The sequence below is a fragment of the Dendropsophus ebraccatus genome, unplaced genomic scaffold (genome assembly GCF_027789765.1).
Source record: "Dendropsophus ebraccatus isolate aDenEbr1 unplaced genomic scaffold, aDenEbr1.pat pat_scaffold_1996_ctg1, whole genome shotgun sequence".
NCBI lineage: Eukaryota > Metazoa > Chordata > Amphibia > Anura > Hylidae > Dendropsophus > Dendropsophus ebraccatus.
Genome location: NW_027209433.1, coordinates 1 through 17203, shown reverse-complemented (window position 1 = coordinate 17203; position 17203 = coordinate 1). Strand labels below are relative to the sequence as shown.

Here is a 17203-nt window from a genome sequence, read left to right as displayed (position 1 = left end):
CCGACGGGAAACACTGTCAGGGTGGAAGAAGGAACTCCTGCGGGGAAGTTGAGGGGACGTGATTCACATGGAGGGGAAGGGGGAAGGACTCCCCCCCATACATTCCCCCTCCATAATCCCCAATATCCCCCCACAACTTCCCCTCCATATATCCCCCTCTAACACCCCCTCAAAACAACCCCACATAACACCCCCCTCCATACTTCTCCCCACCCAATATATCCACCCTTCTACCATCCCCCTCCATACCTCCCCCCTCCATACCATCCCCCTTCATTACACCCCCCCTCCATAACAATCCCCTCCATTCATCTCCCCCTCCATAACATCCCTCCCTCCATAACCCCCCCTCCATAACCTCAAACCCCTCCTACCATCCCCCTCCCTCCATACCATCCCTCCCTCCATAACATCCCCCTCTATAACATCCCCCCCTCCATACATCCCTCCCTCCATACAAGCCATCCTCCATAACACCCCCACTCCATACTCCACCCCTCGCTATAACCTCACCCCTCGCATACCATCGCCCCCTCCATAACATCCCCCCTCCATAACATCCCCCCCTCTATAACATTTCCCCCCCTCCATAACATCCCTCCCTCCATAACACCCCCACTCCATACTCCCCCCTCCATACCGCACCCTCCATACCATCACCCTTCCATAACATCCCCCTCCATAACATCCCCCCTCCATAACATCCCCCCTCCATAACACCCTCCCTCCATAACACCCCCACTCCATAACATCCCCCCCTCCATAACCTCACCCCTCCATACCATCCCCCTCCATAACCATACCCCCCTCCATAACATCCCCCCTCTATAACATCCCGCCCTCCATTAACATCCCTCCCTCCATAACACCCCCACTCCATAACATCCCATCCTCCATAACCTCACCCTCCATACCATCACCCTCCATAACATCCCCCTCCATAACTCCCCCTCCATAACCTCCCCCTCCATTCATCCTCCCCACACAGTAACATCCCTCCCTCCTAATCCCCCCTCCAATAACATCCCCCCCTCCATACATCCCTCCTCCCTACAATCTCTCCCTCCATAACACCCCCTCCCATAACATCCCTCCTCACCTCCCTAACATCCCCTCCCTAACTCCCCCCCCTCCATAACATCCCCCCTCCATAACATCCCCCCCCCCTCCATAACATCCCTCCCTCCATAACACCCCCCCTCCATAACATCCCTCCCTACCATAACATCCCCCCTCCTAACATCCCCTCCCTCCATACATCCCCCCTCCATCATCCCCCTCCATAACACCCCCCTACCATAACATCCATCCCTCCATAACATCCACTCCATAACTCCCCCTCCCTCCATAACATCCCCCTCCATAACATCCCTCCCTCCATAACATCCCCCCTCTATAACATCCCTTCCTCCATAACATCCCCCTCCCTCCATAACATCCCTCCTCCATAACACCCCCCCTCCATACATTCCCTACCCTCCAAACATCGCCCCCCTCCATAAACTCCCCCCCTCCATAACATCCCCCCTCCATAACATCCCCCTCCCTCCATAACATCCTCCCTCCTAAAACCCCCCTCATAAACATCCTCCCTCCATAACATCCCCCTCCATAACATCCCCCTCCCTCCATAACTCCCCCCTCATAACATCCTCCCTCCACACACCCCCTCCATAACATCCTTCCCTCCATAACATCCCCCCTCCATAACATCCCCCTCCCTCCATAACCATCCCCCTCCTAACATCCTCCCTCCATAACATCCCCCCTCTATAACATCCTCTTCCTCCATAACATCCCCTCCCTCCATAACATCCCTCCCTCCATAACATCCCCCCTCCATAACATCCCTCCCTCCATAACATCCCTCCTCCATTACATCTCCCCCTCCATAACATCTCTCCCTCCATAACATCCCTCCCTCCATAACATCCCCCCCTCCATACATCCTCCTCATAACACCCCCCTCCATAACATCCCCCCCTCCATAACCATCCCTCCCTCCATACATCCCCCCTCCATAACATCCCTCCCTCCATAACATCCCCCCTCCTAACATCCTCCCCTCCATAACATCCCCCCCTCCATAACATCTCCCCTCCATAACATCTCTCCCTCCATAACACCCCCCTCCATAACATCCCTCCCTCCATAACATCCCCCCTCCATAACATCCCTCCCCTCCATAAACATCCCCCCTCCATAACATCCCTCCCTCCATAACATCCCTCCCTCCACTAACATCCCCCCCTCCATAACATCCCCCCCTCCATAACATCCCCCCTCCATAACATCCCTCCCTCCATAACCCCCCCCCCCCCCCTTCCCTACATCCTCCCCTCCATAACATCCCCCCTCCATAACAATCCTCCCCTCCATACATCCCCCCTCCATAACATCTCCCCCTCCATAACATCTCTCCCTCCATCATACACCCCCCCACTCCATACATCCCTCCCTCATAACATCCCTCTCCATAACCACCCCCCCCTCCATACACACCACCTCCATAACACCCTCCCTCCATAACCATCCCTCCTCCATAACATCCCCCCTCCATAACATTCCTCCCTCCCATAACATCCCCTCCCTCCAATAACATCCCACCCTCCATAACCTCACCCCTCCATAACATCCCCCCTCCATAACATCCCTCCCTCCATAACATCCCTCTCCATAACACCCTCCCTCCATAACATCCCTCCCTCCATAACATCCCCCCTCCATAACATTCCTCCCTCCATAACATCCCTCCCTCCATAACATCCCCCCTCCATAACACCCCCCTCCATAACATCCCTCCCTCCATAACATCCCTCTCCATAACACCCCCCCCTCCATAACATCCCCCCTCCAATAACATCCCTCACTCCATAACATCCCTCTCCATAACACCCCCCCCTCCATAACATCCCTCCCCTCCAATAAATCCCTCCCTCCATAACATCCCCCCTCCATAACATCACCCTCCCATAACTCCCCTCCCTCCATAACATCCCCCTCCCTCCATACAATCCCCCCTCCATAACATCCCTCCCTCCATAACATCCCCCCTCATAACATCCCCCTCCCTCACATAACATCCCCCCTCCATAACATCCTCTCCAATAACACCCCCCCCTCCATAACACCCCCTCCATAACCCCCCCCCTCCATAACATCCCCCCTCCATAACACCCCCCCCTCCATAACACCACCTCCATAACACCCCCCCTCCATAACATCCCTCCCTCCATAACATCCCTCTCCATAACACCCCCCCCTCCATAACATCCCCTCCCTCATAACACCCCCCCCCCCTCCATAAATCCAATGGCTGGGGGTGAGCCATAACACAGCGCCCCCTGCTTACCCGCTGCTCCAGTGCTGACTGAGTCTGCTGCTCAGGAGGGCCTTAAAGGGGCCGCCATCTCTTCCGGCGCTTCCACTTCCCAATCCCTGGGAGAAGGTCAGAGTCCACCCTCCTGGTGTGAGGCGGACAGCGGCGGCGGGCTCTCCATAAGCAGATACTATCACTACTGCCGCACTGCGGAGGAAAGATGGCGTCTGGGGGAGAGGAATGACAGCCGAGGGAATTGCCAGGGGGTCACATGTCCGGCCGGGACCCTGATACTGACCCCAGGATAAGATGTACCATATTAATAAACCAGGGGGTCACATGTCCAGCCAGGTGACCCCGATACTGACCCCACAAATAAGATGTACCATATTAATAAACCAGGGGGGGTCACATGTCCAGCCAGGTGACCCCGATATGACCCAGGATAGATGTACCATATCAATAACCCAGGGGGGGTTCACATGTCCAGCCAGGTGACCCCGATCCTGACCCACAAATAAGATGTACCATATTAATAAACCAGGGGGGGTCCACATGTCCAGCAGGTGACCCCTGATACTGACCCCAGGATAAGATGTACCATAATTATATACGTGTGTGGTCACCCGCTCCCCCCCCCTGTCTGGTTTTCTCAGACAACCATCATCATCACCATCATCATCATCACACCTGGATGTCACAAACGCCCCGAGAGCACATTTTCCTCAGAGAAGAGACAAGGCTGCATCCAATCTTAAACAGAAACTTAAAGGGGTAATCCGGGGGAAAAAAAAAATTTCTTTTAAATCAAAGTTATATAGATTTGGGTAGTTCACACTACGGAATCTGGGTGGAGAAGTTCCGTCGGATTCCATGGCTTGTACCTGTTCACACCGGCGAGCCATATCCGCCCGTGCTATAGACACCCATTCTATGGGCCGGGCCGATTCCGCCAAAAGAAACTGACATGTCTATTTTTTTGGCAGAATGCGGAATTGGCCACAGAATGGTGTCTGCAGCACGGGCGGATATGCTCGCCGGCGTGAACAGGTACAAGCCATGGAATCCGACGGAACTTCTCTGCGCAGATTCCGTAGTGTGAACCTACTCTCATAATTTACTTCTGTTTAGTAATCTCCAGCTGCTGTATGTCTTGCAGGAAGTGGTGTATTCTCTCCAGTCTTCCAGTACTTATCAGCTGCTGTATGTCATGCAGGAAGTGGTGTATTCTCTCCAGTCTGACACAGTGCTCTCTGCTACCACCCCTGTCCATGTCAGGAACTGTCCAGAGCAGGAGAGGTTTTCTATGGGGATTTGCTGCTGCTCTGGACAGTTCCTGACATGGACAGAGGTGGCAGCAGAGAGCACTGTGTCACACTGGAGAGAATACACCACTTCCTGCAGGACATACAGCAGCTGATAAGTATTGGGAGACTGGAGAGAATACACCACGTCCTGCAGGACAAAAGCAGCTGATAAGTACTGGAAGACTGGGGATTTTTAAATAGAAGTAATTTATACTTTTGAATAACTTTCTGACACCAGCTGATTGGAAAGAAAAAGGCGTTCCCCTTTAATCTTTTAAATTGTTTGAAAGAAAAGTTTTGAGATTCTGCTGAAAAACTTTTCTTTGGACGTAAGACTGGACATCGAGCCTTTAAGAATGTGGGGGGGTGGGGGGGGAGGGGGTATTAAGGATATTAGTGGGAGTGGGGTAAATACGGTATTATAACCCCCCCCCCCCCCCCCAAATCGGGAATCCCCAGGCACTAAACCACCGCAGCTGTGACAGATAAGGAAACACAGAGTCCTGGATGATGCCGGGCGGCAAACACACCACGTGTAACCACAGACACCACAATATATATATACACAGGAGAGGTCAGAGGTCATAGCGGACAGAGACACAACGCCCAATGTGTAAGGTGATGGAGATGGCAGGATAGGAGGGAGGGGGTACATACTTTATGGCACCCTGATCATGTATTCAGTGTTGGTGTGATGATATCATCGTTCTCCAGATTACATCACAATCTCAATCCCCTCATATATCATTATATAGAGGAATAGTGGCCCTCCCCCCTGTATTACAGAGGGACCGTTTTATATCATGTATCTTATACCGGGAGGTCTGCAGTGTACACAGAAGAGAACAAGTGGCCCCGGGCATGCTATAGGGCCCCAGTGCAAGCGCAAGACGGAACCCAGAGGATTAGAAGGGAGGGATACCAAGAATGCACCAACCCATCACTAGAGATCAGCAGTGACATCACTGAGAATACAGCCTATCCATCACTAGAGATCAGTGACATCACTGAGAATACAGCCTATCCATCACTAGAGATCAGTGACATCACTGAGAATACAGCCTATCCATCACTAGAGACTCAGTGACATCACTGAGAATACAGCCTATCCATCACTAGAGATCAGCAGTGACATCACTGAGAATACAGCCTATCCATCACTAGAGATCAGCGGTGACATCACTGAGAATACAGCCTATCCATCACTAGAGATCAGCGGTGACATCACTGAGAATACAGCCTATCCATCACTAGAGATCAGCGGTGACATCACTGACAATACAGCCTATCCATCACTAGAGATCAGTGACATCACTGAGAATACAGCCTATCCATCACTAGAGATCAGTGACATCACTGAGAATACAGCCTATCCATCACTAGAGATCAGTGACATCACTGAGAATACAGCCTATCCATCACTAGAGATCAGCAGTGACATCACTGAGAATACAGCCTATCCATCACTAGAGATCAGTGACATCACTGAGAATACAGCCTATCCATCACTAGAGATCAGCAGTGACATCACTGAGAATACAGCCTATCCATCACTAGAGATCAGCAGTGACATCACTGAGAATACAGCCTATCCATCACTAGAGATCAGCGGTGACATCACTGAGAATACAGCCTATCCATCACTAGAGATCAGTGACATCACTGAGAATACAGCCTATCCATCACTAGAGATCAGCGGTGACATCACTGAGAATACAGCCTATCCATCACTAGAGATCAGCGGTGACATCACTGAGAATACAGCCTATCCATCACTAGAGATCAGTGACATCACTGACAATACAGCCTATCCATCACTAGAGATCAGCAGTGACATCACTGACAATACAGCCTATCCATCACTAGAGATCAGCGGTGACATCACTGAGAATATAGCCTATCCATCACTAGAGATCAGTGACATCACTGAGAATACAGCCTATCCATTACTAGAGATCAGTGACATCACTGGGAATACAGCCTATCCATCACTAGAGATCAGCGGTGACATCACTGAGAATACAGCCTATCCATCACTAGAGATCAGCGGTGACATCACTGAGAATACAGCCTATCCATCACTAGAGATCAGCGGTGACATCACTGAGAATACAGCCTATCCATCACTAAAGATCAGCGGTGACATCACTGAGAATACAGCCTATCCATCACTAGAGATCAGCAGTGACATCACTGAGAATACAGCCTATCCATCACTAGAGATCAGCAGTGACATCACTGAGAATACAGCCTATCCATCACTAGAGATCAGCAGTGACATCACTGAGAATACAGCCTATCCATCACTAGAGATCAGCGGTGACATCACTAGAGATCAGCGGTGACATCACTAGAGATCAGCGGTGCAGACATGGTATGGCTCCCTGGGGTGTTAGTGTCACTCACATCAGACGTTAGTTGTTGGTGAGGTCACACACATGATGTCGTGCGGCGGCCATCCTACCGGCGGACAGCATCAGCTCGTCACTGAGCGATATGGATTTCCTCAGCCGCGGGCGGCTACCACTAGTGTGAGGAGGGGAGACGCTAGAGGCCAGGAGGAGGCTATAGGACTGTGTGAGGCCGGGGGAGCTCGGGGAGACAGAATACCGAGGAGCCTTTGGAATGAGAGCTGGAGGGCGGAGAGAGGATGGAGAGAAGGAAGAAAGCAACAAAAGTGATACAAAATTATAGAGGAAAACAGATAGGGGGGCGCTATCAACACCGTGACTGAGACTAACCACGCCACACCACCAGAGGGCGACATGAGCAATGGGGAATACTCCCACCCCGGGGCACAGTACTGGAGCTCATATAGGGGCACTCTGCTTCCATCACACCTTATAGCACAGTCACCTCCAGAGCTGCACTCACTATTCTGCTCTTACATCCCGTCTCATCCTCCAGAGCTGCGCTCACTATTCTGCTGTTGCATCCTGTCTCTTCCTCCAGAGCTGCACTCACTATTCTGCTGTTACATCACGTCTCATCCTCCAGAGCTGCACTCACTATTCTGCTGTTACATCATGTCTCATCCTCCAGAGCTGCACTCACTATTCTGCTGTTACATCATGTCTCATCCTCCAGAGCTGCACTCACTATTCTGCTCTTACATCATGTCTCATCCTCCAGAGCTGCACTCACTATCGTGCTGTTACATCCTGTCTCATCCTCCAGAGCTGCACTCACTATTCTGCTGTTACATCACGTCTCATCCTCCAGAGCTGCACTCACTATTCTGCTGTTACATCATGTCTCATCCTCCAGAGCTGCACTCACTATTCTGCTGTTACATCCTGTCTCATCCCCCAGAGCTGCAATTACTATTCTGCTGTTACATTATGTCTCCTCCTTCAGAGCTGCACTCACTATTCTGCTGTTACATCATGTCTCATCCCCCAGAGCTGCACTCACTATTCTGCTGTTACATCCTGTCTCATCCTCCAGAGCTGCACTCACTATTCTGCTGTTACATTATGTGTCGTCCTTCAGCCACCTTAAGAGTGACATAAAAAACATGGGAGGCTGGACTGTACTGTGTGTGCGTGGGAAGGGGGGGGGGGGGGGACAGGTGAGGCAGGACTGTACTGTGGAGGGGGATATGGAAGGGAAAACTGTACTGTTAAGGGGGATATGGAAGGCAAAACTGTACTGTGGAGGGGGACATGGGAGGCAGAACTGTACTGTGGGGGGATATGGGAGACAGAACTGTACTGTGGGGGGACATGGGAGACAGAACTGTACTGTGGGGGGACATGGGAGACAGAACTGTACTGTGGGGGGACATGGGAGACAGAACTGTACTGTGGGGGGACATGGGAGACAGAACTGTACTGTGGGGGGACATGGGAGACAGAACTGTACTGTGGGGGGACATGGGAGACAGAACTGTACTGTGGGGGGACATGGGAGACAGAACTGTACTGTGGGGGGACATGGGAGACAGAACTGTACTGTGGGGGGACATGGGAGACAGAACTGTACTGTGGGGGGACATGGGAGACAGAACTGTACTGTGGGGGGACATGGGAGACAGAACTGTACTGTGGGGGGACATGGGAGACAGAACTGTACTGTGGGGGACATGGGAGACAGAACTGTACTGTGGGGGGACATGGGAGACAGAACTGTACTGTGGGGGGACATGGGAGACAGAACTGTACTGTGGGGGGACATGGGAGACAGAACTGTACTGTGGGGGGACATGGGAGACAGAACTGTACTGTGGGGGGACATGGGAGACAGAACTGTACTGTGGGGGGACATGGGAGACAGAACTGTACTGTGGCGGGGAATATGGAAGGGAGAATTGTACTGTGGAGGGACATGGGAGACAGAACTGTACTGTGGGAGGGGCATGGGGGAAAGAACTGTACTGTGGTGGGGATATGGGGGGGAAGAACTGTACTGTGGGCGGGGATATGGGGGGGAAGAACTGTACTGTGGGGGGGATATGGGGGGGGGAAGAACTGTACTGTGGGGGGGATATGGGGGGGGGAAGAACTGTACTGTGGGCGGGGATATGGGGGGAAGAACTGTACTGTGGGGGGGATATGGGGGGGGAAGAACAGTACTGTGGGCGGGGATATGGGGGGGGAAGAACTGTACTGTGGGGGGGATATGGGGGGGGAAGAACTGTACTGTGGGCGGGGATATGGGGGGAAGAACTGTACTGTGGGCGGGGATATGGGGGGAAGAACTGTACTGTGGGGGGATATGGGGGGGATGAACTGTACTGTGGGTGGGATATGGGGGGAAGAACTGTACTGTGGGCGGGGATATGGGGGGAAGAACTGTACTGTGGGGGGGGGACATGGGAGGCAGGACTGTACTGTGGGGGGGATATGGGGGAAGAACTGTACTGTGGGGGGATATGGGGGGGATGAACTGTACTGTGGGGGGATATGGGGGGAAGAACTGTACTGTGGGCGGGGATATGGGGGGAAGAACTGTACTGTGGGGGGGGGGACATGGGAGGCAGGACTGTACTGTGGGGGGGGGGGGACATGGGAGGCAGGACTGTACTGTGGGGGGGGGACATGGGAGGCAGGACTGTACTGTGGGGGGGGACATGGGAGGCAGGACTGTACTGTGGGGGGCGGGGGGACATGGGAGGCAGGACTGTACTGTGGGGGGGGACATGGGAGGCAGGACTGTACTGTGGGGGGGGACATGGGAGGCAGGACTGTACTGTGGGGGGGGGGACATGGGAGGCAGGACTGTACTGTGGGGGGCGGGGGGACATGGGAGGCAGGACTGTACTGTGGGGGGGGGACATGGGAGGCAGGACTGTACTGTGGGGGGGGACATGGGAGGCAGGACTGTACTGTGGGGGGGGGGGACATGGGAGGCAGGACTGTACTGTGGGGGGGGGGGTTCTGACGTCTCACACACGGTTTTGATAACTTGTAACAATGTTGGAAATAATTGAAAACTAAAGCGAAGGAAAGAAAAGCGGAGAAATGAAGAAACATAAAGAGTAATGAGGAGTGGGGGGGTCGGAGGCGTCTTACCAGTCTTAGGTGTCAAACTCAAATCTGTGTCTGAAGAGGAGGACTGTCGGCTGTAGGACTTGGAAGGTGAAAAGGAATAGGTTTGGTTTTTCAGAGGGGTGGAGGGTCCGGATGAGTGAGTATTGGGGATAAGCTCCTCATTGAAGGGGGTCCTGTCAGAAGAAGGTGGAGATATATTAAGTATCACACGGGGGAGGGGAGGGATGATGGGGACGGCCCCGGTGGGGTGCCTCCTTATGTCCGCGCAGCACCTCAGCCCCACACAGAAATCAGCACAAAAAATCAGACAAAAGAAGCAAAAAATCTCCCAGAAGACGGGATCGGCCTGAGGGGGCAGCCACACAAAGATGGAGGCGTCCTCCTGGCTGCCCGGGGCCCCCACATGTTTCCTTATCCTTCACTATCATGCATCAGCTACAGGGGCCACCGCTAAGCTGGGGTCACTTACCTGCTGCCCCTCCACTGCCCGCCAGCCTCCGGACCCCCACACTGTGCCACACACCGAGGGTGCCCCTCCAGAGCCGCACACCGAGGGTGCCCCTCCAGAGCCGCACACGAAGGGTGCCCCTCCAGAGCCACACACAGACCATACCCCTCCAGAGCCACACACCGAGGGTGCCCCTCCAGAGCCACACACAGACCATACCCCTCCAGAGCCGCACACCGAAGGCTCCCCTCCAGAGCCGCACACGAAGGGTGCCCCTCCAGAGCCACACACAGACCATACCCCTCCAGAGCCGCACACCGAGGGCGCCCCTCCAGAGCCGCACACCGAGGGTGCCCCTCCAGAGCCGCACACCGAGGGTGCCCCTCCAGAGCCGCACACCGAGGGTGCCCCTCCAGAGCCACACACAGACCATACCCCCCCAGAGCCGCACACCGAGGGTGCCCCCCAGAGCTGCACACCGAGGGTGCCCCTCCAGAGCCACACACCGAGGGTGCCCCTCCAGAGCCACACACCGAGGGTGCCCCTCCAGAGCCGCACACCGAGGGTGCCCCTCCAGAGCCGCACACGAAGGGTGCCCCTCCAGAGCCACACACAGACCATACCCCTCCAGAGCCGCACACCGAGGGTGCCCCTCCAGAGCCGCTCACGAAGGGTGCCCCTCCAGAGCCACACACAGACCATACCCCTCCAGAGCCGCACACCGAGGGCGCCCCTCCAGAGCCGCAAACCGAGGGTGCCCCTCCAGAGCCGCACACCGAGGGTGCCCCTCCAGAGCCACACACAGACCATACCCCTCCAGAGCCGCACACCGAGGGTGCCCCCCCAGAGCTGCACACCGAAGGCGCCCCTCCAGAGCCGCACACCGAAGGCGCCCCTCCAGAGCCGCACACCGAAGGCGCCCCTCCAGAGCCGCACAGACCATACCCCTCCAGAGCCGCACACCGAGGGTGCCCCTCCAGAGCCACACACCGAGGGTGCCCCCCCAGAGCCACACACCGAGGGTGCCCCTTCAGAGCCACACACAGACCATACCCCTCCAGAGCCACACACCGAGGGTGCCCCTCCAGAGCCACACACAGACCATACCCCTCCAGAGCCGCACACCGAGGGTGCCCCTCTAGAGCCGCACACCGAGGGTGCCCCCCCAGAGCCGCACACCGAGGGTGCCCCTCCAGAGCCACTCACAGACCATACCCCTCCAGAGCCGCACACCGAGGGTGCCCCTCCAGAGCCACACACAGACCATACCCCTCCAGAGCCGCACACCGAGGGTGCCCCCCCAGAGCCGCACACCGAGGGTGCCCCCCCAGAGCCGCACACCGAGGGCGCCCCTCCAGAGCCGCACACCGAGGGCGCCCCTCCAGAGCCACACACAGACCATACCCCTCCAGAGCCGCACACCGAGGGTGCCGCCCCCAGAGCCGCACACCGAGGGTGCCCCTTCAGAGCCGCACACCGAGGGTGCCCCTCCAGAGCCGCACACCGAGGGCGCCCCTCCAGAGCCGCACACCGAGGTTGCCCCTCCAGAGCCACACACCGAGGGTGCCCCCCAGAGCCGCACACCGAGGGCGCCCCTCCAGAGCCACACACCGAGGGCGCCCCTCCAGAGCCGCACACCGAGGGCGCCCCTCCAGAGCCGCACACCGAGGGCGCCCCTCCAGAGCCGCACACCGACCATACAGAATAGTGAGTGCAGCTCTTGAAGATGAGACATGATGTAACAGAAAAATAGTGAGTGCAGCTCTGGAGGATGAGACAGGATGCAACAGAAGAATAGTGAGTGCAGCTCTGGAGGATGAGACATGATGTAACAGCAGAATAGTGAGTGCCGCTCTGGAGGATAAGACACTGTGTAATTCAATGTGCGGCAGAATGTAAGAGGACGGAGAGGAGGGTGAGTGGAGGGGGCTCTGCACACACCTGAGCACCTATCCCTGGTAGTGAGTGGCAGTACCAGCCTGCCCTGCCCGCCTGCCTCTCCCCACTCCTGGGGGTGAGCAGACTCGTACCAGTGTAGATGAGAGTGGGGACAGACACAGAGAAGTTCTGAGTGAGTCGTGAGCCAGTAGCAGTGTGAATAGGGCTGTTGTGAGTCGAGCGATATCCATGACTTGGTGGCTGGACCAGCGGAGACCTGGGAGGGGTGGCAGCAAGAGGTGGAAGAAAAGAGAACAGGACACACAAGGTCTACAGGTTAAGAAAGATCTGAAGGAGAAATGGTTAGTGGAAGAAGCCACCCTAGAGGCATGCAAGAAGAGAGAGCGTCCCACCCTGCAGACCCCCGAGATGAGGAGACCCCCGAGCACAGCCCAATACACTCACTGCCCCCCACCGCAGGGAACTACAGGGGACAAGAGACAGGTTACCTGCACAACTCCAGCTATACACCGGGACAACTTCTCCCCCTACACTCACTATTCTGCTGGTGGGGTCACTGTGTACATACATTACTGATCCTGAGTTACATACTGTATTATACCCCAGAGCTGCACTCACTATTCTGCTGGTGGGGTCACTGTGTACATACATTACTGATCCTGAGTTACATCCTGTATTATACCCCAGAGCTGTACTCACTATTCTGCTGGTGGGGTCACTGTGTACATACATTACTGATTCTGAGTTACATCCTGTATTATACCCCAGAGCTGTACTCACTATTCTGCTGGTGGTGTCACTGTGTACATTACATTACATTACTGATCCTGAGTTACATCCTGTATTATACTCCAGAGCTGCACTCACTATTCTGCTGGTGGGGTCACTGTGTACATACATTACTGATCCTGAGTTACATCCTGTATTATACCCCAGAGCTGCACTCACTATTCTGCTGGTGGGGTCACTGTGTACATACATTACTGATCTGGAGTTACATCCTGTATTATACTCCAGAGCTGCACTCACTATTCTGCTGGTGGGGTCACTGTGTACATACATTACATTACTGATCCTGAGTTACATCCTGTATTATACTTCAGAGCTGCACTCACTATTCTGCTGGTGGGGTCACTGTGTACATACATTACTGATCCTGAGTTACATCCTGTATTATACCCCAGAGCTGTACTCACTATTCTGCTGGTGAGGTCACTGTGTACATACATTACATTACTGATCCTGAGTTACATCCTGTATTATACCCCAGAGCTGCACTCACTATTCTGCTGGTGGGGTCACTGTGTACATACATTACATTACTGATCCTGAGTTACATCCTGTATTATACCCCAGAGCTGCGCTCACTATTCTGCTGGTGGGTCACTGTGTACATACATTACATTACTGATCCTGAGTTACATCCTGTATTATACTACAGAGCTGCACTCACTCTTCTGCTGTTACATCCTGTATTATACTCCGGAGCTGCACTCACTATTCTGCTGTTACATCCTGTATTATACTCCGGAGCGGCACTCACTATTCTGCTGTTACACCCTGTATTATACTCCGGAGCTGCACTCACTCTTCTGCTGGTGGGGACACTACGCTGTGGTATATGGCTGTATACTTACTCCTTCAGCTCTTTGCATGGTGAGTGGCAGGCGGGAGGGAATGGGGCTGGGTTGGTAAGCTTGTCCAGTGTACAGGCGGTCCCGATGGCTCGGACCACCAGGCCGGACTCGCCCTCCAGATCGAAGCACTGCAGGTAGCCCACCACGGCGTTGCCTCTCATCTCCAGCACCTTCAGGCCGATCTTCTCTGGAGCTCACCTGTGGACAGGGAGAGTTCCTCTATTCAGTTACTATGCTGGATCACTGCCCCCAGTGATGTCCATCAGCAGTATGATGTCATAGAGATGACAGTACGAGCAGAGCGCCCCCTCACCTGACATCAGAGAGATCAGCCGCTGCCGCGCCTCATTGGAGGCCCTTGGGGTCCGGATCCGGTCGATCCACTGATATTCGGGATCCTCGTTCACCACCAGTTCTTCCACAAAAGCCGTGGATGGACCACCGCCCGGTACGACTTGGGATGGACCGTGGCTGGAAGGTAAAGACACAGGATTCAGGCTACAGGGCCCCCCTTCTCCAGGTACTAAGGACTACTACTCCCATCAGATGCCATCACTCACTGCAGAAGAACTTCACTCCGCACGACGACTGGCGGGAAACGGTTGAGGTCATTGAAGAGATCGACCTTCACCACCACATTAATCTCCCCGCGAATCCCTGCAGGAGGGGAGGAGGCGTCAATACAACAGATATATATGATGGGAGGAGCCACAGAAACAAGATGGGAGGGGCTACATAACAAGATGGGAGGAGTCACAGAAAAATATGTGAGGGACCACAGAACACAATGGGAGGAGCCACTGAACAAGATGGGAGGGCTACAGAACAAGATAGGAGGAGCTTTAGAAATACAGGAGGGACCACAGAACACAATGGGAGGAGCCACAGAACAAGATGGGAGGGGCTACAGAACCCAATGGGATGAGCTACAGCACAAGATGGGAGGAGCTACAAACAAGATGGGAGGGGCTACAGAACCCAATGGGAGGGAACACAGAACACAATGGGAGGAGTCACAGAACAAGATGGGAGGGACCACAGAAACACACTAGGAGGAGTCAAAGAAAACAATGGAGGAGTCACCAGAACAATATAGGAGGGACCACAGAACACAATGGGAGGAGTCACAGAAACAAGACGTGAGGGACCACAGAACACAATGGGAGGAGTCACAGAACAAGACGGGAGGGACCACAGAACACAATGGGAGGAGTCACAGAACAAGATGGGAGGAGTCACAGAACAAGATGGGAGGAGCCACAGAACATAATGGGAGGAGCTACCAAACAAAAGAGCAAAGTCAGAGAAGCTACAGAACAGGAAAGTGGGAGGAGCTACAGAATGAGAAGATGTGAGGAGCTAAAGAGCAGGAGGGTGCGAGTGTCATATCAAGTTTAGTGACGGCCATTACTGTATATAGTGACGGCCATTACTGTACATAGTGACAGCTATTACTGTATATAGTGTCACAGATATCCAGTGTAGTGCCGGCTATTACTGTATATAGTGACGGCTATTACTGTATATAGTGTCACAGATATCCAGTGTAGTGCCGGCTATTACTGTATATAGTGACGGCTATTACTGTATATAGTGTCACAGATATCCAGTGTAGTGCCGGCTATTACTGTATATAGTGACAGCTATTACTGTATATAGTGTCACAGATATCCAGTGTAGTGCCGGCTATTACTGTATATAGTGACGGCTATTACTGTATATAGTGTCACAGATATCCAGTGTAGTGCCGGCTATTACTGTATATAGTGCCGGCTATTACTGTATATAGTGTCACAGATATCCAGTGTAGTGCCGGCTATTACTGTATATAGTGCCGGCTATTACTGTATATAGTGTCACAGATATCCAGTGTAGTGTCGGCTATTACTGTATATAGTGACGGCCATTACTGTATATAGTGCCGGCTATTACTGTATATAGTGTCACAGATATCCAGTGTAGTGCCGGCTATTACTGTATATAGTGACAGCTATTACTGTATATAGTGCCGGCTATTACTGTATATAGTGACAGCTATTACTGTATATAGTGTCACAGATATCCAGTGTAGTGACGGCTATTACTGTATATAGTGACGGCCATTACTGTATATAGTGACGCAGATATCCAGTGTAGTGCCGGCTATTACTGTATATAGTGACGGCTATTACTGTATATAGTGATGGCCATTACTTTATATCAGGGGTGGGGAACCTCCGGCCCGCGGGCCGCATCCGGCCCCTGAGACCTCCCGATGCGGCCCGCGGCCCGCAGCCCGCAGCTCCCCTGTGATGCTTGCCGCTCTGCTGGGGAAGAAGCCGGCATACACCGCATCCTCCGGTGTCTGTGACAGCTGCCGGATACAGGAGGATGCTGTCTGTGCCGGCTTCTTCCCCAGCAGAGCGGCGCGTGTCTTTAGTCTCCTGCGGGCCGCGCGCGATGACGTCATTTCATCGCGCGCCGCCTGCAGGAGAAGACCGGCACAGAGGACCTGGGAGAGAAGAGGACCTGGACTGCGTGGGAGCGGAGGTAAGGTGAGTGGGATGTTTATTTTTTTATTTGGGGGTTAACTAGGATCCCAGGGACATGACTGATGGGGGGGGACAACTAGGCACAGGGACATGACTGTGGGGGACAACTAGGCTACCAGGGACATGACTGATGGGGGGACACTAGGCTACAGGGACATGACTGATGGGGGGACAACTAGGCTACCAGGGACATGACTGATGGGGGGGACAACTAGGCTACCAGGGACATGACTGATGGGGGACAACTAGGCTACCAGGACATGACTGATGGGGGGGGCAACTAGGCTTACCAGGGACATGACTGATGGGGGGGGACAACTAGGCTACCAGGGACATGCCTGATGGGGGGGGGGGGGGGGGGAATAACTAGGCTACCAGAGACATGACTGATGGGGGGGGGGGGGGAAATAACTAGGCTACCAGAGACATGACTGATGGGGGGGGGGAATAACTAGGCTACCAGAGACATGACTGATGGGGGGGGGGGGGAATAACTAGGCTACCAGAGACATGACTGATGGGGGGGGGAATAACTAGGCAACCAGGGACATGACTGATGGGGGGGGGGGG

At 54.0% G+C, this 17203-nt stretch overlaps 1 protein-coding gene across 1 annotated transcript; it reads right to left on the bottom strand.

Moving 5' to 3' along the window:
• Positions 1-7040: 7040 nt before the first annotated feature.
• LOC138775754 (C2 domain-containing protein 5-like) lies at positions 7041-14759 on the bottom strand (the record flags this gene model as incomplete). The annotated part of the gene is made up of 5 exons (XM_069956020.1): positions 7041-7258; positions 10140-10291; positions 14103-14289; positions 14416-14573; positions 14663-14759. Coding segments are annotated over 5 exons (812 nt in total), but the record flags the coding sequence as incomplete, so codon positions are not given.
• Positions 14760-17203: the final 2444 nt, after the last annotated feature.